Genomic DNA, 24,303 nt, shown 5'->3' with positions numbered 1-24,303 from the left:
CCACACTACTCTTAGCTTAGTCTACATTGTAAAGTGCTGTTTTGTAGGAAGAAACTTGTTCTGGAAAAATAAGTGTCTGGATAGGCAAATACCGCTGAACTGTATTTCTGAAAGGTGACGCTTCCATTGTAGTGGAAAAAATCTGACTGTGTTGTCAGTGCCTCTGACAGTGTGGGTTTTTATTTAATAAGCTGGAGTAAGCACCATAGAGGACTGTAATGAATGCATTCTAAGTATTCAAGTAACACCAAAAGCCAAACCAATTTTTAAACCAATTTGAGATAAATACAGGCATATCAAAAGGTAGACAAATGTTTAAAGTAGCATCAGTCTCTGTCCAGTAGAACAAGTAATTGCATAGGAGAGCACATCTTAAATGAATGTAAGATAAAGCTATAGTAGGAAAAAAAACCTTAAATTTTTAATTTCTTACTTCTATATTCTCAAACTAGTAAAATTTCATCTTTTTTTTTTAAATAACTGAGTCTGAGGGACTGTCTTCATATCTTAGATAGAGTGTTACTTTATAAATATTTCCATAAAGTAACGAAAGGCCACAGGCCAAAGCCTGGTGATATTGGTCCAGATGCTTATAAAGAATCCAAATATGGAACTGTGGAGTGCTAACTGTGACATAAAACCTGTAATTCATATCAGTTTCTGAAACAGAGGAATCAAATATGATATATTTGTCTGTGGAAGGAGACATGGTCTGGGAACAACAAACCTGAAAGTTCAACCCTATAATCTACAGCTTTAAGCAGATACTAGGTTTGGTAGATGAGCAGACAGATGGTGATGATACAATGGGAGAAGAAAGAATCCTGTCTCCTGGGTCTATCTGACCCACACATACAAGAACATGAGTCGTCTACTCAACAGAGTGTACCAACATGTAAAAGTTTTCAGTGCTTGGCTAGCTAATCATGGTTTAATAAATGGCTGAGGGGAAAAAATAGCAGAACGAACAATAAATTTTAACAGCAGAAAGATTTGCTGCATCTCACTACAAATGAAGTTGCTCCAAGATCTGGAAAAGGAAGGAAACAAAAAAAGGATTACGTTTGTGTTACCTATGAAGCTACTCAGGAACATTCAAGTCTAGAGGAGCTGCAGGAGGCCCTCAGGACTAAGTCACTAGGTAAACAAGCAGATGAAACTCAATGTTAACAAAAGCAATGCACAGCTTGTTTACAACTCACCATCAGGATTGTGTGGAAAACACTGCAAAAGAAACTTTGTAAACATCAGCTTAGTGTTCGGTATCAATCAAAAAAGCACATGCGGTTTTAGGAGTATGGAAAGAGGAAAACCCAGAATTTTGTCATCCTTCACAGCAACAGAGTGTCTGTATGGAGGGTTCTCTCAGTCAGTCTCAGAAGGCAAGAGAAGAAAGACAGGCAGCAGGATGTTCACCAGTACAGAATGGCTTCCATCGAGCAAGAAGAAATGTGAAGGGCAGGGCATAATGGGAAAGAAAGGCTAAGATAACCATCTATTACAAAGAGAAATTACCTAAAGGGTAACTAGTGAGGGATAATTTGCCATCTGCCCTGCAGGAGAAACCTCTAGAAGATACACAGTGCTTCACACCTGCTGCCTGGGACATCAAAGTGTTTCTCACACAAGTACGCAATGAAGCTGTGCAACATACTTCCACGCAATCTTACTAAGGCAGAAACGTCTGTGGGTGAGATCCAGAGAAGAGGTTGCCCTTGCTGGGCCTTTCTAGCCCTGAAAGGGCTGTCATGCTCACCTTGGTGCAGATGTCATTTCTGCCAATTTCTTCTGACAGTGGCCACTGGACAGAGGCTTAGGAGAGAGGACACTGGGAGGGGTAGACTCCAGGTCAGATCAGTATGACAGTTCAGACAGCAAAGCACACAGAGGTTTTGCATTATGACCTACATTCATTTAAGTGTACTGTGATTTTCAGGTCCCATTTCATAGCCCTACAGCTGTATACATGTACTCAATAAGCATACTTCACACACATTCATCAAGATGCAACACTATCCCCAAATTAAAAAGTGTATCCCCAAATTAGAAAGCACCAAGTATGTATTAGAAATATCCTTCACTTTACATCCTTATTTCCCCACAACACAAGTTAACAGTGCAAGTACCCAAATGTTTTTTCACGTAGATTCCTATAAACAGATGCAGTCCACCTCCTGGACTTCCTCCTGGAAGATACGTTGAAACATATGGAAGACAGGCAGGTGACCAGAGACAGGCAACATGGGTTCACTGAGTACAAATCATGCCTGACTCATCTAGTGGCCTTCTTTGATGGAGTGACTGCATCAGTGGACAAGGGAAGAGCTAGGGATGTCATCTACCTGGACTTCTGTAAGGCCTTTGATACGATCCCCTACAACATTCTCACCTCCAAATTGGAGAGATAAGGATTTGATGAACGGACTGTTCAATGTATAAGGATGTGAATGGATGGCCACATCCAATGAGTTATAGCCAATGGCTCAATGTCCAAGTGGAAACCAGTAACAAGTGGTATCCCTCAAGGATACTGTACTGGCATCAGTATTACTTAATATCTTCATTAACAACACAGACAGTGGGATTGAGTGCACCCTCAGCAAGTCTGCAGATGACACCAAGCTGAGCGGTGCAGTTGAGATGCCTGAGGGACGATATGCCATCCAGAGGGACCTGGACAAGCTTGAGAAGTGGACCCATGTGAACCTCATGAGGTTCACGAAGGCCAAGTGCAAGCTCCTGCACCTGGGTCTGGGCAATTCCCAATATTGATACAGAGTGGGAGATTGAGAGCAGCCATGCAGAGATGGACCTGGGGATCCTGGTGGATGAAAAATTGACAAGAACCAGCAATGCACATTCGCAACCCAGAAAGCCAATTGTATCTTGGGCTGCACAGCAGAGAGAAGAGTGGCCAGCAGGGCAAGGGAGGTGACTCTCCCACTCTTCTCTTCTGAGACCCCATCTGAAGTATTGCATCCAGCCCTGGGGTGCCCAGCACAAAGCAGGTCCAGAGGAGGGCCACAAAAATGGTCAGAGGGCTAGAACACCTCTCCTGTGAAGAAAGGCTGAGAGAGTTGTGGTTGTTCAACCTGGAGAAGAGAAGGCTCCAGGGAGACTTCATTGGGGCTTTACAATATAAAGAGAGCTTAAAAGAAAGCAGGAGAGAGACTTTTTACCAAGGCCCGTAGTGACAGGACAAGGGGCAACAGTTTTAAACTGAAAGAAGGTAGACTTAGATTAGATATAAGCAAGAAATTTCTAATGATGAGGGTGGTGAGACCCTTTAACAGCTTGCCCAGAGAAGCTGTGGCTGTCCCATCCCTGGAAGTGTTCAAATTCAGGTTGGATGGGGCTTTGAGCAACCTGATCTGATGAAAGATATCCTTGCCCATGGCAGGGGGGTTGGAGTAGATGACCTTTAAAGGTCCCTTCCAACACAAAGCATTCTGTGGTTCTGTGATTCTATGAAAACCTACTATTTGATACATTTTTTAACACGAAAGGAACTTAATTTTGAGGGGAGACATCCTTTAAGGCAGAAATTGTGTCTCAAAACTTATTCAGTGCATTTTTAACATTCTTACTAAAATAGATCAAGCTGCTACTGGATCAAAAAATTAACTTATAGAAATAAGGATTAAAAGAAATACCTGATTTTTTTTAAGAGTTCACATATTATTACTAATGTCAGTAACTCACTTGCTTTTGCTTATATACCAGGTACTATTACTCACACATGCAAACACTTCTGATTTTGCACTCTAAAGTCTGATGTTTAAGGTCAAATTGCACTTCATATGTTTTATATAGCCTATAGTAAAAGCCTGGAAGAGTAAAGAAACTTATCATTATGCCACCAACTATATGACACCAGGTATCAGAATTAGTTTTAGCTTACAGTCACATTAAACGTATATGACATGCAATCCGATTCTAGTTTATCCTCCTCCTTCCCAATACAACCTAAATGTTCAGCTGCAGTTCTGATTTCTCCCTGTTTTATATTGTATTTTTCCAAATGTTACTTCATGCTGAAAGGCCCAATCCCTGGTGCTCAGGAGTTAATGGGAAAGCATTTGACTCCCCAGAGGCATTTCAGGCAGATTTTTTAAAAGGAGAATGGCAATCATACACTGTCAGCTTTGACATTATTAAATGCAAAACTGACCATGTAAAGATTCAAGTCACATAAAAGGCAGATTTCTACCCCTGAAGAGTAATTTGGTTGTTAGTCAAACTTCTTCCCTGCTTCCCCCCAGGAAGAAAGTCTGTGGAGAACAGCATTGCACAGATCGTAAGAAAGGCAGGAGTGTTCCTGGAAGAATATTTCCCACTGGTGTGGGAAGTGTCTGAACCATTTGTTTAAAAAAAACACGGCCCATAGGCTTGTGAGCAACACATAGGTAGAATGTAACTAATCAGGACTGCAAAATAAGGCAGAATTCTTCTGCTCTCATCTTCCATCTCAGAACAGCAATGGGAAGAGATTACTGCACTAGATGTGACTTTTCTGCGATAGCTTCCTCAAGATGAACTGCTGCGCCGCCCATTAAGGCAAATACTGGGTACATTATGCCAGAGCAGTCCACCTCACACTCATAAAGGCATTTCATACACCCTGCGTCGTAAAACCCCACCTTGCCTTTGTCACAGTCGAGGCAGATGCCCAAGCTCGATGGCAGGGGAAGGATTCTGCTCTCTGGATCCTTGGGGGCAGCAGGTGTCGAGGGGATAAAGAACTTCTTCATGCCTAAAGTGACCAGTGTGCAAGGCTGTGATGAGTCAAAGAAGGCATCTTCACTCCCACTGTCATGACCACTGTCTTGTTCGTATCTAGAACAGAAAAACAACCAATTGCAAAAACAACCATTTTCTTTTGTCAAATTCTGAAGTGGGATCAGTGACATGAATTGGAGAAAATGTTGTAAGACAGGTAACACCACACAATCACCTATGTACAAAACCTTGTGGGGTAAAAATATACCTAAGCCAGAAGGGAAGATGCATTTAGTAGGTGGAGAACACTCACTTGGGCCACTTCAAACAATTAATAACAGCTAAACACTAATATGGATGAGACCACAGAAGGCTTTACTAAAGAGCAGATGTATCTAAATGTACTCATGCTATGCAATCATTTATGAACCTACAGGTATAGTAAATTAGCTCACTTCAGAAGTAATCTAGCGAATATGACTAATCATAGCAGACAAGATATGTTCAACTTTATTTACATAACGTTAAATGACACCGGTAAATACATTTTACCTTACTGTTGTCCTATGAGTTTCCCATGCCGCTCCTGTAATACATTGTCTTTAAAATTCACAACACAGAAAGTAGTGGTTTAAGGTTTTGGTTTTTTGTTTGTTTGATTGTTTTTTAAAAGTGCTGTGCCTGGAGGCTTCCCTGAAACCCTGTTTCCCAGCTGGTTCCTGGGGGAAGTTAGTTTGTAGCCAGATTTGTTCAGTCTACATGCTTTTCCCCGTTTCTGTCCCCAGGTGAAGACAGAATGGAGAAGAACACTTTCTTCTGTGCAGACAATCCCTACCGAGGATTTGTGGTTTGGGGTGTTTGGGAGGAGGTTGCATGTGTGTCAGCTGAAGTCTTTGTGACTTCACTGAAGATGTGACTTCACTGAAAGCTGAAGATATTTGTGTGGACAAGGAAAAAGAAAACAGGAAATCAGGATCTAATTTCTCGCTTTGCAAAAAGGCATCATCTGACTTTAAGCAGCTCAAGACATTGGCTTTTTTACACTTTCAGTATGTTATACAGGAGGAAGTCAATACATTCTTAGATTCCTGAAAAAGGTAATAGCCCCCAGCAGATAGCCTCCCAGCCTGCAGTCTTAGACACATCCAGGCTTAGTGTAACTGTAAATGAGAGCTGGAAATGTTTTTGCTCCTTTGTCCACCGTACTTCAGCTTGTGCTCAGTAGCACCCCAGTATCATATGCAAGCATATAGCCTAGAATAAGCCAGTCACCTGGAATCCACCGTGACACAAGCTACAGCAAAGATACACAAATACACACAGTGTACACCTCCGAATGACTGCCAAACCTATTATGCTAATGGTATTAAGGCAGAGTCTTACTATTGGCAATTAAGCACTGATTCAATCTTGCAGCTGATGCTTTTTTTTTTTTTTTTTACCTTGTTGCTTTAACTGACATATCTTGGCATTTATAGGAACCTGCTTTCTTTCCCAGAAAGAAAGAAAATAGGACTCTGGATAATTAGAACGTCTTTGTACTAATAGTAGGGGATGAACAGGACAACCTGCTTACACCATATCCTTCAAGCCACTTTCCATTTAGGTTAGGTTCCACTGGTTAGGCTCATCTTCAATAACGGAGACCAGACTCAGTCTTAATTTATTTTTTTAAAAAAAGTCTCCTTATATAAAATATGTATTAAGGAAGGGTCTGCAATTTACCTCGGGCTGGTCACATCATGGGTATTATGGAACAATTTCTGTATCTTGTTGCTAGAAACAACTCCCACTTTCACCACGTATGAATAGGCTTCCACATGAAGAGCCCAGAAGTGCTTCCCTTTGGCAATCCCAGTGTCGCCAATGATGTAATCCAGGGTTGTGTAGCATCCAACCTGCATGCGCTCAGATCCCAGCAGGAGAGAATATCCAGCCCTACTTTCCACAGAGGTTCTTCTTGGGTTCAGCAGGAGATGTTCACTGTTGTACCCACATTTGTCATCAAAAAGGAAACTGAAAACTGAAAAACAGCATCCCAGAAAATTTCCTCTTAGTTAAGTATTCAGCCTTCTGTGCTTATAAATTGCATTTTAAGTCACACTGGCATTAGAATGTCTCACTTTTAAAGGCTACCAGGAATGTCACGCAAGCTAACACAGTCTTCGTATGGTACCTGTTAACAGTGCTTCTAAACACTTATGCAACTGGTAACAGTAGAAAGTCTAGGAGCTACTGGAAACCACCTACAGCTCTTAACACCAACAGACACAGATTCAGCACCTTTTGGACATAAGAAAATCCAGTACCTGGAGCTGGAGGCGTACGCAAAATAACTTCTTGGCTCCATGGGCTACAGATGGACCCTTTATATCCTCGAACTCTAAAGGCATAGCTGCTGTCATCATCAAGATCAGATATTACTTTGCTCTTGCTGCAAACTTGGATCTCCTGCCATGTTGCACTCTCCTCTTCTCTGTTAAGCTTATGATACTCAAGAACATAGGTATCAGCTGAGTCTGTCTTCCCAGGACATTCCCAACTGATCAGAGCTTTGTTGTATATTCTGCTCTGCTCTTCGTTGATATCTGGTATTTCTAGACCTGGAATGCCAGAGATTCAAGAGAAAAAACCTTCAAATTTAGATACACGTTGGTTTAGAATTAATCATTCAAGCCCTTTGTTGAGTGGCTATAGCACAGTGTCTGCGTGCATGCAGGAGATCCAACTCACTCAGTTAAAGAGTGCAGATGAGGATAGTTCATACACTTAAATAAATCCTTCATTTTCTGTTTTTACTCTGAAAGTTGTATTATTTATTGTTGCTGACAGCTAAAAAAACATATAAAAACCTACTCTTTTCTGTCATGCAACAAAAAACTTCTAGGAAGATCTAGTGCCAGGTAATGCCTCGTGGATCATGGAAACAGAAGGGACAATGCAAGTCACAAGACTGAGTTCTGCAGCTGCACCCCTGCCTAAGTTTTGCCTCTTCCCAGAGAAGCCCTTAAAGCCATAACTCAAGAAAGACCTGATGCTTTTGCAATTTACCACTGGAATGGAAGGACAAGCCACCAAGGATCTCTTCTTGCTTGGTTATGTCCACCACAAACTCTTCAAAAGTAGTTTCAGCTGCTGGCCTGAAGCTCTTCAGAGATTCAGTAGCTTTTTGGATTCTGAAAGCACGTAAGCAGAGAGATGGCAGAAAAGAGAAGAGCGAGTTCACATGTGTGCACTTCTTAAAGTAAAAATGCTAGGTTTTGCTTTGAAAAAAGTTCTGTTTTCACGTACTTACTGATGCCCCCCAGGAATTTCTGTCTCTCTAGACAGAAATCAAACACAAAATTTAAAGGCTTTTTGTACACCAGTGTAAAGATAACGAACAGGCAGAGCATTTTAACAATTTGGGGCATTATGTTCGAAGAACAAAACAGGTGTGAAGCACTAATGGAGAACAACTATTAAGACTAAAAAGCTTAAAGCCAAGAGAGACCTGTTAGATTAACTTATAAATACCAGACACAATTTCTGAGCAAAGGAATATGTCTGAGCTGAATGGGCTGCCCTTCCACTGCAGTCCCACTCAACAAGGCTAGGCATCACCGCAGGACAGAGCCCCTCCTGTGTGCTGTTTCTTAACACACGCCTTTAATGTAGTAATTTCTACTAAACAGTACCGGGACCATCTCTGAGCCTCTGCAATCAAGACACTGCATTGAGTACTTTACTAGCAGGTGTCAAAAGAATATGACTGACCAGGCGTCCTGCAAGAGTACCTATACCTCAAAGAGAAGATAATTAAGATACCTGACATGAAGTTGTTTTGCTGTTTGAACAAAACAAGATGGATCAGTTTCTTTAAGCACTTCTTGAGCATATCCTACAAGGCCATTATTTTCCAGGAGCCCTTGATATTCTTCTGCTTGCATTTGCAATTTTTCCAGCCTTAAATTCTTAGAAGTTTCAATTGCCCTAAAAGCTTCAGATTTCTTCTCTTCCAGGACATGAGACAATTTCTCAAAACTCTGAGATGCTTCTTCTTTAGCTCTTTCACTGTTGCACTAGGAGGGAATAAAAGACATTTTAGACAGATTCCACAGTACCGTGGCTGTGTACAGAAACATGCTTAAGGTTGTTGAAGATATCAGAGCAATCTAGTCATCTATTTCACAAGACTAATGAGCTTTGTTATGCTCTTCAGCACTGAAAATACAATCAACACTGCAACCAAGCTAGTAAACATTTATTATCTTAACAGGGGGAACAAAGAGAAATAAAGTATTCCTCTGATTATGCAGGGCATTTGTCCAAACAGCTCATAGAAAAGTACTATAAAAGCAGGTTAGACTCTGAAGTCTTCATGCCCAAGCATTAAGTGCTTTTCCATCTTCCCCAAACACCTTGAACCCATCTTCCCCAATCACCCTGAAGCAAGGGTCCAGCCCAGTTTCTCACACATGATCTCAGAACCATAGTGCCACCTCTGACTAGTGCCCTGGATGAAAGGAACTACAAAGCATGGAGACAGTTCATGTCAAGATACGGGCAGGGTCAGGAGCTCCTGCAATTTCTGTCATTGTTTTCAGCTTGTATGTGAGCACGCCCCCAGCTCTGACATTTCTGCAGGGAGATTTTGCCCTTAATTCTGACTTTACTACAACATCCTCAAGGTAAACAGACAATGTAAATTGTGCAGCACCATTAAAACCCAAGAGCTGTAAGTCAAACACACCCCTCTTTGGTTAAGGTATCAAATAAACTTTATTTCAATTAAATGTACAGCAGTACCCAAAAATCAACTTCCCTCTGTGTGTTGCCCAGATTTCCCACACTGTCAGGACTAGATCATACTCTGTGTGATTCAGGACTAACACAAACTGTACAGAAATTGTTTTACTGGATAACTGAAAAAAACAAAAGGATTTGAAACGCTTCACCGAAAAGAGTTCAAGTCCTTGCTGTGCCCCTGCAAGAGCCATCCCCAGACAATGCACAAGCCCTCTTACCTCTGTTTCTTTCAGCAGCAGATCCAGATGTGTGATGTAAGCTTTCACCTGGTTCTCCTTACTGAGGAGGTACTCAATGTCTTTTGAAAGCTTCTCCTGTTAAAATAAACCAACAAGTTGCAGAATGAGGGTGTCCCACCCAAACCAGCGCAGGCAGGTCATCCAGCTAGTGCTTGGTTTATCTAGTTACAAGGACAACAGCCTGACACCACTTACGAACAGCAGCCCCACAGGGAACTGCTTGGTGACCTGCGATGACTGCGCAGAGATGTCAGGCCACTGCTGTGAGTAGGTCTGGGGGCACAGCCTTTAATGACAAGAGGTAACAGCCTCAGCTGGCTCATTCCTCCCCAGCCAGAGGAGTCGCCCTCTCTTAGGCTAGGAACATGAGGCTTCAGGACATCACTAAAACTTACAGAAAAGCCTTGTTAGTTATTAACTTATTTGTAGTAAGATTTGCTAGAAAAATTAGTGTTCAAAGCACTAACTTACGAGTGTCTCTGCACTTCCTTAGTTGCCAGAGTTAACTGCTGCACAGGAAAAGCCTTGCAAACAGGGGACAAGGCCAAAGAGTACAAGGCTGGCTGGGGTGGCGCTTTTTTTTTTTTTTTTTTTGTGTGTGTGAGCAAGAGAGGAAGAAAAGGAAGAAGAGGAGGTAGTGCAATCATTCTTTAATAACAAAGCAATGTTTTTTGCAAGTCTTTACTGTTGTACTGTGCTTAGGGAATTAACAGCTATGCAACTTCAGAAACATACAGGGTCCCAACAGATGCTTCAGATGCAAATTTTTCAGGAGTGCTTCTAAGTATCAGTTAACCCAAGCCACAAGGACACTTGTCTGAACATCCAGGGATAAAAGCTAGATTGTAGTGTATTAACTGCTTAGAACTTCTGTGTTGGCCAGTACTGCTGTACAGTTGGCTAAAATAAGATGCAAACACTTTTAAGGGTTATATTTGAAGCCTCATAGAAAATACAGTTTAGTTTCTCAGACGTGAGCTATGTCACCACTAATATATACATTAACAAATGTTGCACAACAGCAAGCCTCACGCCTAGTTCAGTGCCCTCTACACACACATCCTGGCTTCCTGCCACAGAGAGTTTGCCTTTACACCAGAAGCTCAGTCCTCTTCCCCTTCTTGAGGCCAGGTCCAACAATATTTACTTTTACCTTAAGGGTTTTGTAGGCAGTGTTCATGGTTGTTACTCTATGGTTTGCGTGACCTCCGCCCAGTTTACAAAGATGACAAACAGGCCTTCTGCAGATTTCACAGTACATGTTTACCCTCTCCATTTCATGTTCTGGACACATCAAAATCTGAAAAAAAAGAGAGCTGAGAAAATGCAGGTGTACTTCCAAATTAACAACCCATCAAAACACTCAATCAACCCACAGCAGTGACTGATTCCATCAGTGGATTTTTTTATATTCAGGCTATCTTCCACCTTTCATATTTGTCCATGCCAGTGAAAGCCAGCAGATGAACACACGCAGTTTCATGAGGTTTTACAGTGACTAAACCTGTAGCAATATCTGTGTACACAACATGTAGCCTCCATACTGCAATCAACCTTTTTTGCTAATCACTGAAGCTGTTTACATGCTGAAAGCTCCCATCACTCCCGTTCAGAGTTGTAAATGCAATAGATAACACACCTACCCTGTTAAATTTAACCGTACCCATGCCAGCATCTGAGCTCTCTCTCGAAATGACTATGAACTGTTTATTAAAGCAAGAGTTGACATAATACTGTAATGATTTAAGTCTAAGGTAGACTTGGATCAGCCACATAGCCGTTGCTCTTGGAGCAAAAAACGAAATGCAGCCGCCACCACCAGTCACAGTCAGTTTAAAGACAAAAGGCTCCAGTGTTTCAATTCTTCTGTCTGACTCCAATTACCAGTTGTTCATGCTGAGCGCTAATTCCAGTATCAGCTTAAAAAGCATTGCGAAAAACTGGTGTTCACTAAAAATCATCTTTCAAAAACTGAACATGTTGAAATAATTGCTTGAAGAGGAAAAGAAAGTGCTGTTCAACTCCAAGCTCAAGCCACAGACAAAACCATATAAGGGGGTGGGTGTTAAGCAAAAATCCTTTGCTTCATTCCATAACATTGAAAGAGAACATTTGAGTCCATCTACTCCATGTTACCAAAGAAGAGCTCTTTAGAAAGCTTTTCAGTTTCATGTCAAGGAGAGGAACAAGACAGCAGTGCCAGCAATCAAGCTTTAAAAAGATCATCTTTTAACACACACACACACACACAGAGGAAAAAAAAAAGGACAGGAAAGGGCACAAATATAGAAAATGATGAGTAGTGTAAATATGGACACATTAAGACAAAATCACACACCATCTCTGAAACCAATGTTCAAGTCCCAGATGTTATCTCGGGCTATGGTGAAAAGGCCAAAGAGACCAGTCTCACTAGTGCCTTTGTACATAAGACTGTCATTAAGCAGAATATGCAATAAACTATCCTGTTGTCATTGACTGGTGGATGTAAAAGAAGAAAAAAAAAAAAAAAAAAAAGAAACTTTCAGGAAAACCAGCTGTGCGGGCAGACACCTCCAAAAACTGCAGTCATGCTGTCAGTCTGTGGAAGTTATTTTCCACAGCAGTGCATTGTCACACCTACAGAAACCACATATTTGTATTCATCTCCCCATATAAGCAAGAATTACAGCCTGCCAGACGGAAGAGGTCAGCAGATTACCTGGTCTGGTTCTCTCAAAATTCAAGAACAATCAGCCCAGTATGTGCTTCTCCCATCCCCACCACTCACATTACAAGGTCTGGTTGTAAATTAAAGTGATGACTGTGAATGCTGTTTAGGAGACCAGCAAATACTCCATGCATTCAGTTCAGGTCTTCGCAATGCAGTGCAATGAAAAATGCACTTTTCTTTCTTTATATTAAGCTCAAACAGTCCTCAAAAAAGTCTCTGTAGGAGCACGGTAAATATCAGCTTACTGTTGTTGGGATGTTTTTCTACAAGGTTGATGTACCTATAGTTGATTTAACTACATTATGTTTTTATCTTTTTTTTTTCTTTTTTTAAATAGTACAGCTGTCTTCACATATAATTTTAAAAAGCTAAATCCCACACACATGCACACACTTCATACATCAACATCGGGATAATTTAAACCACTTCTCCCCCTTTTGATCTGCTTCAATAGAATTCAACTACTGACATTGAAACCCAAATTCAGTCTGCATGTAGTGTAACAACATACAGTACCTTTATGAGTACACAAGGATCACGAGGTGCCTTTGGTGTTTTTAAGTAGCAGTGTCATAGCAGTGAGGGTTTAGATACCATAGAAGCAAAGGTTTTAAGGAGCTGTACAGTATTTTAGATCAAGAGCTGGAATACAGCGTGCAAACTTTTACCTTACTCCTTTACCCAATATAAGGGACATTTCACATAGACAGCTGTGTGCTAGCACATTTTAAAGCACATCAAGCACATGCTTATTCTTAACTGGAATGAATGTATCAGACTCAAAAACAGCACTAAGTGGACTTCTGGATGTTCGCTATCTGCCAGCTTCCTAACTTTTGAGGCTCAAGTTTTTCCAGCCTCAGAAAGAAGGTACCCCACCAGTCAAGAGCTTTGTATGCATTGCACATTAATCAAATCTACTTAATTTAATCAAAATTAATCAGGACTCCTTGAACATCAGCCTTTCCAGTATCTGTGGGACCTCCAGCAAGGTCACTGGCCACAGGCACAAAGCAAGTGCTGGGACATTAAGACCTACTGTAGTCCTTTGTCAGAAAGACGGCAGCTGTGACAATTCCTCCCGTTACGCAACTGAAATTCAGTAAGGCGCTGTCATGTTCTGTACCATGCTTAGCAGGCAAAACAAAGGGAATGGCACTTTGCAATCATTCCGTTTTGTCTGAATGCAGCAGCAGCAGCAGTGTGTACAGTGGAACACTTGCCATTGCATTTTTTCTCTTCTGCTGTTGTTAAATACAACAGGGTGTAACAACATCGGAGACCTGAACTCCACCTTTTGCTATTCATAGATGCAAGGAAGGAGGAGAGGAAGATGATGTTTCGTGATGGGTGAAGTTCAGGCAAAAAAACATCCAAAGGGACCCTGCCTTAAGGGGGTGGTGGGGAGGTCAGTTGTGTTGTTTTTTTTAAGTTTACCACGCACAGGCATCCTCCTTCACCTGACTTCCAGAGAAAAGCACTGCCATTATAGATGTTCAATCATTAAGTCTTACCAAAAAAGAAAAAAAAGACACAAATCAAAAATGACACAATCCGTCCCCCGAAGTAAAAAAATCCTTATTTTTAGGGTCTCAATCAAATTTGTTCTCGGTGTACTCTTCAATGACAACCACTTCAGCATCAACAAGAACAAAATCTATGGTTCACTCAATAAATAACAGCAACAGTCAATAAAGCAACGATGGTCCTAAAACACAAGTAACTTTGCACATATGTCTGAAGCTATACGCAAATCCTGCAACCCAAATCCTGCAAGATATGGTATACTCACCTTGGGTCTGAAGTTGGTGGTTGGTCCTACATACTCATGCTGGGCTTTCACAGTTCCCCAAGGATGGTGTATTTTGAAACATTCATTGCAGTAGCTTGCACTGCAGTCCATGCAGCTCTTGGTGGACTCTTGAGGTGGAGGTTTGCAGAAATCACACATAATAGCAATGGCTGCCCTGGCTGCCTGTCTGTATCTTTCCACAATGGTTTCCAAAGTAACATTGCGAAATAAGCCATTGATGCCACGTTCTCCAAGATCAATATCGCGCTTGCAACCCGGACAAGGAAACAGAGTTGATCTAGGAGTCAGCGAGTTGCGTTTTCTGCCTGTGTAGACACCAAATCCTGATTCAGGAGGAGCATAAATGGAAGAGGTTTAAAGGGAGAAGCACAGGAATTTATGAAGCAATTCCAAACTATTGTAGCACATCGTCCAAACCAGTATAATACCAATTCATATGCGGTCTGCCAAGCCAAAGAGAATACATTTGCCATGACAAGGTAGCATAATGTCTGAGTCCAGGGGACATTACAAACTACTACTTTAAAACTTGATTCAATATTAAGATTAATTTAGTTGTTCCAATCCTATCTTCTTCATCTAGTGTTGGATGCACTCAAGCTGCAGCCTTTTGAAACACTAAACACAAAACCTTCCAGAAACCTGCTGGTTTTAGACTAACTGGCTGCCCTCTATAGAGAGCAACATCTTTGTAACATAAGCAAGTGCAAGATGCTTATTGCCAGAGGGAGACTAGTTATTCCCAGACAAATATAGCCAACTTAGAGCTCCTTGAAGTTTGCTTTGGCTGAGTCAAACTTCTATGGCTCTTATCAAGAGGCATCATAAAAAAAACATAAAGAGGAAAACAAGAGAACTAGATATTACCAGTGTGAAATCTCAGCCAAATCAGTCAAAATATGCAGAGGCTGACTTGACCCTTGCTGAATGGTCTTCATAAAGGAGGGCTGCTAACTATGCCCCACATGCCGAAGGGGATGCTGAGATGGTTATGTCTGAGAGATTCCTCTACCCTGAATTGGGGAACCATGGATATGCACAGTTGCACAGGGTGTGCCTATCTCTTTTAATTTCAGCAGGGGACAGCAGAGAAGCTGCACTCCTACCAAACAGCTACGCATAAACTTCCCCTCTTCTACAAAATAGTCGTAAAAGGCTCTGGTAAAGCCACAAGCCTAAGGAGCCCTTGGCGCCTGATTAAGGGGATAGCTCATACAGATCCAAAAGCTAGTTACAGGGTAACATTCTCGAGGCTATGAAACAGGGAGTGCATCCCCATGTCGAGGCTATGAAACAGGGAGTGCATCCCCATGTCTCACTCATGAACCCACAGGGCACAACAATGAAAAAGCAGTCCATTGTGTGTTTCTGAAGTAGGCTAAGCCAGTGTTTAGCCGTAACATGTATTCTCTCAGCTTCCCCTTACGGAGAAATAAAAAGTGTGGAGTGTGTTTTTTAAGATCCCTTTGAGAGGACTGCAGGCTGTTATAACTACCAAATTTGTAAATGGAGGTATGACATAAAGCTGAATTTCTTAGTGTTGAAATAGGTACTTCTTCAGAAAGGAAAATTTGTTCTCATCTGTATTTAGCCAGGATCTTCGGAAATGTTGATGCTTCATTTCTTTTTGAAGTCCTTTGATGCTATCCAAAACACACTCGCCTTGTGCTGCTCTCCTGTGGCTGCTTCACCCAACAATCCAAAACCTCCCTTCCTATCACGCCCTTTCCAGTCTCTTTACAAAAAAAAAAAAAAAAGTCAACACTCCCATAAGGAACAAGCTCCTTTAAAAGTCTTTGAAATGTGCCCCATGGTAGTTACCCATGACTGTCAGTTAAGAAGCCACAACCAGAGCATGAGTAAGTGTGCACAGGCTGACAGTCCCAAACTCAGCTGGTCTCATGCCTTTGTGTATGTTCTGAGCAGAACAAGTAGACTGCATTTACAGAACAGTATGGGTAACACAAGGCACTGGCATACAACCCTCCAGCAAAGGGAAGCAGAGATTTTTTTTTCCCTTACTTTTTTAGTACTTACTTGAAGTTTATTAATGACCCGAACTGCACATCCTGCAGTACCTGTAACTTGGCATACACAGCAACACATACGTGCAATGCACAGCAACAGCAGTGAAACACAAACTTTACTTCCAATGTATGCTCCAAGCTAGCACTGCACACAGGAACACAGAGAGATCTTCTACACAGACTTCTACAATGGCCTAAACAAAAAGATGCTTTCGCATGCAGTGCCATGCAGTCAACAGCTACAGAAAGGGATCTGGAGTACTTACATTTGCTAAAACTAAGAAAATAATGACACAGTGTCCTACATACAGAGAATACCTACAAGCTATATGCTATAGCAGGGAGCAAGCAATGACAAAGCAAGATAACATGAAAAAAAAGCATGGTGCAGTGGTCAAGTTTAAAAACACAATCTGAAATTCATATCCAGTAGCATGCTTTTTAAGTCTGGCCGAAGCGGCTCAAATGTGGAAGGGGTGTTTGTGTAACTCAAAGGCGAGTTCAGCTGCATACCAACGGAGGCCTTTCATTCTGCCCATGGTGGACTGAAACGAGACCATCATCACGAGCCATGCTCTGCAAAGACTGGTGACACTTTGCTTACGGAAAGCAATCCAGTATCAACGAAGTCCTGCGTACCTTCAGATGTCTCATCCCTTTTCATTGACAGCACTCTAAGAGCCTAGGGTTGGGGTTTTTTTCCCTGGTTTAAGCGCTGGAAGCTTACTTGATCAGCTTCTTGGCATGCTCTGCCACTTCCATACTTAATGTATGGAAACATTCTCTTTTTGCTTAATGACTGTTAAAATATTAACACGCAGTAAGAATTAGTCTACTTTCTGTTTATATGATTTCCACACTTGTATTTTAAAATGAAAGCATTGATGAAGTAATAAATTACTTGGAGCACTATCTCTCCTATCTGCCTTGTGTTCAGTTCGCTAAAACTGAGTTCTCCTTATATATATATTAAAAAAAAAAAAAAAAACACAAACACAAAAAAAACAGAGCAGCAAAAAACGTGGATTTTTTTAGTCATTTTAGATGCATGGCTCAGAGAAACTTAGGTTCTCCCCATATTCTCTTGTACACTTTGCCAGTGCAGTTTTCAAGAAACAAGTATGTATTTTGTGAACTATTAGGAATCATCACAAGGAATTTTCCACTGTGGTTTGTAAACAGACTGCTCCACTTGCAATGAATAGCTCAATGAATAACTAAAAAATTAGCACAACATATACTCATGATCAGACTCTAAATTCACCAATATTAGGACACAGGTTGCAAACACTCAAGTCAAAGAGCAATCTTAAGTATGTCTTTTAAAGGCAATGTTTAAATGTCCTCTTCCCAAGGAGAGGTACCAACACTTAAAATGTTGAAAAGCCCAATCTGCAGCTGTTGGTTTGCAAAGGGATAAGACATCTTAAAGATAAAATTGTGTTTTCCAAGTAAACAGTATCACCAGAATTCTATGGTTATGGAAGACATGGAAGTTAAATATGTGAGAGTTTAAAAAAATAAAGAACTTAAAAGTCAACTGGATTCTCATAGAAGTTTTAAAAAAATATAAATATAAATGTATATTTCTCCCCCCCAACTTAGTTAATGCTTTTGGATGGACTTTTAGAGAGAAATAAAAGAAAATTTTAAAAACAGTGAAAGAAGTCACTAGCTGCAAAATATTTCAGATACTTCAATCTTCACCAAATCAACGGTGCTTTCTGCAAAAAGGGCAGATTGGGACACCTTTCTGAGAGCTCTGACGGTGTCCTATGGTATCTTTGTTTTATGACACTTTCAGTCTTCAACTGAGACAATTTAAACTTCCCCTTCTGATTAGGTGCTTTGTCCTTCATTAAGTGTGAAATTCAGGTTTGTGTTTAGCTCAGTACATGTCTTTCTTGAAGGACACAATACTTCTATGAATTGCTCCTGGAGTTTTGGGGGTTTTTCCCCATTTTTGACAGAGCACCACATCAAAAAACCAAATACTTATGTCAATAAGCTTACACAGCGGCTGAGATGCTCCGACTATCTCAGTTTTGGAAATCAGATGTACTTGAAGAGACACTGGCTATCTTTCGATCTGACTGTGCCACTAGGCATGTCAAACATTACAAGCGTATCAATTTAAAACATTTAGGTTTCCTCATACATTCTTGTGCTGTGCTAAATTACCAGAACTATATACTCAGATTAACATGGTGTAAATTTCCATCTGCTTCTCTACCAAATTAAAGGGGCTCAGATACAATGAAGAAACAATACCACCTTCCATTTAAAAGCAACGGCCAAACATGACATCTAAATGTTACAAAGATCAATCTAATAACGATGCTTCACTACCAGTAAGGCATCAGTTTTAGTGAAACCTAAGCATGTAAACTTGAAAATTAAAAAGTGTGTGTGTGAGGGGGTGACTGTCGGGTTTTTATTTTAAAGGGAAGAGAGAATGTGCATTTTTGCACCTATCAATGTATGCTCAGTCATGTGTACACACAAGGAAAAAAATATAATCCAGTCCTTAACTGAATTCCCGTCCAGTTGACCTTTAAGTCAGTGTTAAACAGAATGAAAAGCTTTCCTTATAGAAGTCCTTTGCTGTACCTTTGCTCACTGCAAAAGCCATTTTGTGCACTTGACCACTGACAAAAAGATATATGCTAACCAACAGTATTTAACTTGAGATCTAAATGCTAGGCTATCTCTAGCCAATACAAGAAGTGAAGCGTTTCTACCTCTCCACCCAAAAGACCTCCTCTGTGAGGCTGCGAACAATGAACAGAAAGCTGTTTAGAAATCAAAAAATGAGATATACCATTGGTTTACAATGGTTCAAATTAAAAGCATCAACTGTTGTCTCTCCTGTGGCTGTTAAACTATTGCAGGGCTGAAAGGCAAGAATGTTTAATTTCCTAGCACATGAAACAACTGCAGTATTTAAGCAGAACAGAAAAAAGGAGAAAGAAGAGATTGGGAAAGGCGCACACGGAGAGATATTTCAAACATTCGGTTTCTGCGTCATCCGTCAGTGCTGCACAAGTGTCAACATAAGCACATCACATGCTTTAATTACACCAACATTGTAATTACACTAACATTACAGAAAATGGATTAGCAGTAAGAAATATCCTTTGTTTTCATACTATATGCAACATAATTCCTTTTAATGAAAAATTATTTTATATACAACATAAACAATAGGGTTTTTTTAAACCAACACGTTAGATTTTAAGAAGCACATGTGCTCTTCATTTTTCAACTGAAAAATAGAGAGTTCTACCGGTTCCAGCTTTTTTACATGAAGATAAATTTTATTTGTAAATGCAAGCCATGCATGCACAACAAATACAAATTTGGACCAGCTCCCTCTGGCATCTCAAGAATTTAAATGCCCAAAACATTTTAAATAGATGATACTCCTCATGCAGATAGCAGAGATTCCTTAAGTGAAAAAAAGAAAAAGAAAAAACCCACAGTGGAAGGAGGGCATCATATACATTTTCAAATACAACAATAATGTCTTGACAGTGACATGCCCTGGACAACCCTACCAAAAATTCTAGTGATTTTCTGTTATACATGCGAGGCCCTGCTTTGGATGTTTTCTTGTAAGTTTTCTCTTTTATGGAGTTGTTTTATTACAAATTTCCCTAAGGATCACAAAATGAACGAAGCAAGGCAATGCACAGCATGGGTACTTCAGATGCAAGGCAGGAATTGTACAAATGTAAGTTGCAAGATGGTTGAACATTACTGGTACCAAACATCTGAGAGCAAATCTCACACCCCACATAGCAATGGAGCTATAACGCCTGTAACATTAGAAGCAAAGACAGTATAACCTGAATGTCCAAATGTACTCTTTAAAGCTCCTATTTCCATATGCTTTTCATTTTGCAAATCTGAACTGTCTGAGATTATTATTTGCCTGTGATGTGCATCTACCCAATGCTCTTTGGGGGGAAAGGGATGAAGCCTATTATTTCCAAGTCTCAACACTGTCTTGCTACTCATCAAACAGGTATGAAGTCTTTAAGAAAGCATTCATCTCCCTCCCTCTACTAGCAGGTTAGATGAAGAAATAACACACATAACTTCCCATCTGTTTGCCTGCATGGTGGCAGACTACTGTAGATTTAAAGATTACAACACCTGCAACACGTTGCGTGCATGTATCTCACGGGGGCAGGAGTACCAAGAATGGGTCTTTCTTGCCCTGTCGTTAAGGTCACAATGAAACAGTAACGCTAAACCTGGCAAGAAGGGCAGTCAACAACTATGGCAGCACTGCTAACTGAACTCTGCAGATCTAGTAGTAATTAAACATCAGGCTCCCAAGGGAGCTCTGCCTCCTCCATGCACAGGGTGGACTGTGTCACGGCACCACGTGCGGGCCACGTCATGCTAGATCACTATTTCTACTGCCCAACGGAGAGCAAGGTGGAGGGCGGGCAGCTTTTGATGGGAAATAAAGGATTACCTCCTCACTTACGCTGCTGAAGGCAGTAGGCGGGGCTGCTCCCCATGCACGGCCTGTCCGATACTCCCACACTTCGCAAGCCAGTTTTCACAGGGAGGTCAGGTCACCAACAGCCCGTCCACCACACTCCTGGCACTCCAATGTCCACATTGTAAAAACATAAAGTGGACAGCTGCAGTGGAAACTGGCAACCACTTCAGTCCATGCATACAATACCATGCCAGAACATTATGCTTACTGAGGAAAAAAGGGAATAGACTTGGATTTGGGAGAAAGCAGTCACCAGTGGGCTCTCTTCATTCAAACTTCAGGTAACACTGCAGTTAGAGAGGGCTTAGAAAGCAGCTGAAGTGTATTTATGTAGAGCTAAACAGTGACTGTGGGGCTGTGTACCCCACATCCAGAAAACAGGCCTGTAATGAAGATAAGTAGCCATTTGATTTAGGCATTCCCTCAAATCATGTAAGCCTCAACCAGCCAAGCTACAGCAAGCACTGCATTTGCTTACTGAACTTGATTTGAAAGGGTTACAGTACTAACAACTCAGGAGCTGTTTAGAAGAAGTGGATGAAATAAAACATTTGAACTTTGGAATCTGGGAAGGGGAGGGTGAACATTAGTAGGACATAAAATGTAAGGTATGGTTTTAGGGTTTGTCTTGTGGGTGACTCTTCCAGACCACTGTGGAATGTGGTTTTAAAGCAGATAACAATGTCAGAAGGAAGACTAAAATCCAAGATGAGGTTTCTTTAAGAAGTATAATATGCACAAAGTACTTTCAATGTATCTGCGCAAAAGCATTATCAACTCATCCGTGGATTACAGAGAAGGCTGTAGGAAACCTTCTAGTGTGATATTACAAGGAGCATGAGGAATCCTACAGCTAAATGCTCCTTCAAGCTTTGAGCAGACCATGCTCAAAGAGACTGTCAGCGCAGCCTTCTTGCAGTCATCTGTCCTCTGATTCTGCAACCTTGCAATGATCATCATCTACGGAAAATTATTTCTTGTAAGCATAATGAACGGGTAGAACAAAACTATCACCTGCAAAGTCTGCAGAGGGTCAGAAGGAAGTTGGAACTACTGAATTTAGGCTGGCTGAAACCTGAGCGAACCACTTCAACAGTACTACTAACAGGCAATAAAATTGCTGAAATCTACATCTTGATGCTATTGAACGTAAGGCTATTGCTTCTCAATGTAACGGAAACACAGGAATAAAAAAACACAATGGTTATACACACATAAAGATTTACAGGACACCACAAAGACAAATCTATTATATATTAAATAAAGTGCATTGTCCTTAAAAATATTCCCATTGTTCTTGCCACAGAAAGAACAAGACTTGTACTGTCCCTAAGTCATGTCTTTAACTGCATCAGGAGTACCAGGAAGGCATTTTACCAATGCAGATACCATTCATCTCGAGTCAGCTGAGTACATAAATTTAGTAAAACATGCAAAAATTCTGATACGTACCTGTTCTACTAATCCTGTCAATTCTGTCCATGCTAGAGGAAGAGATTTTAATTCGAGGGCTACTCTGATTAGAGGATTCAGAGCCTCCATCAGCAAGAGAGTCTTCAAAGGTAAGGAGTATTTCTTTCACACATTTGTGACAGATATTGTGCTGGCAAGGAAGGATCAATGGATGGGTAAATAATTCGTTGCATGCTGGGCAGATGAGCTCTCTTTCGATACCCTTAATGGTAACCTTCATGACAGAAAGAGGGAAAAACAAGCGTCAAAAGCACAAAATGTGAGCCAGCAAGACTTACTGCACAGCTGTATGCCTCTCTGTCACCAAACCCCAGCTCTGTGGAATAATCACTGCACGCAGTTATAGCTGGTTTGAGGCTCTCCCCTGGTTAACACTGCAACAAATCTCAATTAACATTTATGAAAGCACTGACAACATTCATTTCAACTAGAATGAACACTGCCACTAGACAAACTCAGTTCATCTTTAGGTCATGTCTGCATTGCAGGGGAGGAAAGGAGAGGAGGGGAATAGTCTTAATTCCACTTGAGGACCTAGTGAAACAAAAGCAACCACACTTCTTAACAATAGGAATCCATACGTTTAACTGATTGTTCGTTCGCTTTTCAAGTGGGGGGGGGGGGGTGTAAAAAAAAAAAAAAGGAAAAAATTAAGTGTCAGACTGGTTAAACAACAGGCTTTCCTGCCGCTGATTGACATTTAAGGGCTGAAACTGACCCGACTATCATGAGGCCACAAGTTCGAGTCAGGAACGTTATTTCTATACCCATGTACTGCGCAAAGCACAGCCCGCGGATGCGTGCGGCTCGCCGGTAAGGCGATGACCGCCCCGCACCGCCGCCCGCTGCGCCCCGCGGCCGGGCTATCAGCCAGGAACGCCGGCGGCGACCGACGCCCCAGCCGAGAAGCATCAAGTGGCGAGCGCGGGCAGCGGCGGGCCGGTCCCCGCCCGGCCCCTGCGGGGGCCCGCCGTTCAGCGCACCGCCCGCTCAGCCCGACGTTACCGGAGCGCCTCCGGGGCGCGGACCTCCGTGCGAGCCCTGCGCGCCGCCGCGGGGTGCCGCCGGTGCCGCTCCCACCCGGGCGGGGACACCGGGGGAGACACGCGAGGAAACACTCCCCACCCCACCGCCACCCACCCACCCACCCCGCGGCACAAGGCGCGACAGCGACGGGGACGGCAAACCCCCACCCGGCGGCCGCACCCCCCGCTCCCCCGCGCTCACCGGGCTCTCCAGCCGATCGCCCTCCATCCCCGCGCCTCCTCCGCCCGCAGCGGCTGCCTGCGCGGCGGGGCGCCGGGCGGGAGGGCGGACAGACGGACGGACGGGGCGGGGGCAGCCGTTGGCGGGGCCAGCGGCGGCGCACAATGGCGAGCGGGCAGCGGGCACCGGCGGCTCTCGGCGGGGGCGGGAGGGGCGCGGCGCGGCCGGCAGGGGGCAGCGCGGTGCTGGGGCGGGGCCGCCCCCGCCGCCCCCCGCTCCGGTCCCGGGGGGAAACCGGCTCTATTTCATTTTTTTTTATCTTGCCTGTCGGCCGGCGACACCGGGAGGGCCGCCCACCCATCCGCGGGGAGTGTCTGATACTCCCCCGCTCGGCCCCCGCCGTGAACGCCCTCCCGCGGTAACAGAGGTGTCGCGCAGGTGCGTGTCGCACCCACCACGATACGCGGGGCGTGGGAAAGGGAGCGGGACCGGGGCACTTGAAGGGCGTGGCAGGCAGGCGCCAGGCGGCTTTCGTGGCAGCTAGGATGAGAAAGCGGTGGGGAGGCGGTTAGGCTTGTCTGCACCTCCTGCCCGCCTCCCTTACAGCATGTTTCCGTTGGAAAAGGTGCAGCAAATGCCCTTTTTGCCACCACCTAGAACCAACAGAAAAATACTTTAAAATATCCCGCTTCTTCAGGTTTTGGCAAGGTTGCAGATGCAGCCACTGCAGACGCAATGTTGTCTGTAGTTAATGTAGCATTAGGCTAAAGGAGAAAAAATCAGTAGTTAGGAAACTCAGAGTGAAAGCA

General features: G+C 42.5%; 1 protein-coding gene across 2 annotated transcripts; it reads right to left on the bottom strand.

Moving 5' to 3' along the window:
- Positions 1-4,390: 4,390 nt before the first annotated feature.
- TRIM36 (tripartite motif containing 36) lies at positions 4,391-23,688 on the bottom strand. 2 transcript variants are annotated; one of them, XM_075078915.1, is made up of 10 exons: positions 23,516-23,688; positions 22,268-22,502; positions 14,252-14,595; positions 10,900-11,046; positions 9,726-9,821; positions 8,527-8,780; positions 7,771-7,895; positions 7,029-7,322; positions 6,445-6,742; positions 4,391-4,836 (listed from the first exon to the last, which is right to left on the bottom strand). In XM_075078915.1, the coding sequence occupies exons 1-10, from the start codon at positions 23,540-23,542 to the stop codon at positions 4,491-4,493; spliced, it is 2,166 nt and encodes a 721-aa protein (XP_074935016.1). In that variant the 5' UTR covers positions 23,543-23,688; the 3' UTR covers positions 4,391-4,490. The 2 variants fall into 2 exon arrangements, with proteins under 2 accessions (XP_074935016.1, XP_074935015.1); XM_075078914.1 differs by having other exon boundaries at positions 14,252-14,577; positions 23,516-23,668.
- Positions 23,689-24,303: the final 615 nt, after the last annotated feature.

The sequence above is a fragment of the Phalacrocorax aristotelis genome, chromosome Z (assembly GCF_949628215.1).
Source record: "Phalacrocorax aristotelis chromosome Z, bGulAri2.1, whole genome shotgun sequence".
Lineage (NCBI taxonomy): Eukaryota > Metazoa > Chordata > Aves > Suliformes > Phalacrocoracidae > Phalacrocorax > Phalacrocorax aristotelis.
This window is presented reverse-complemented; position numbering and strand designations above follow the sequence as displayed.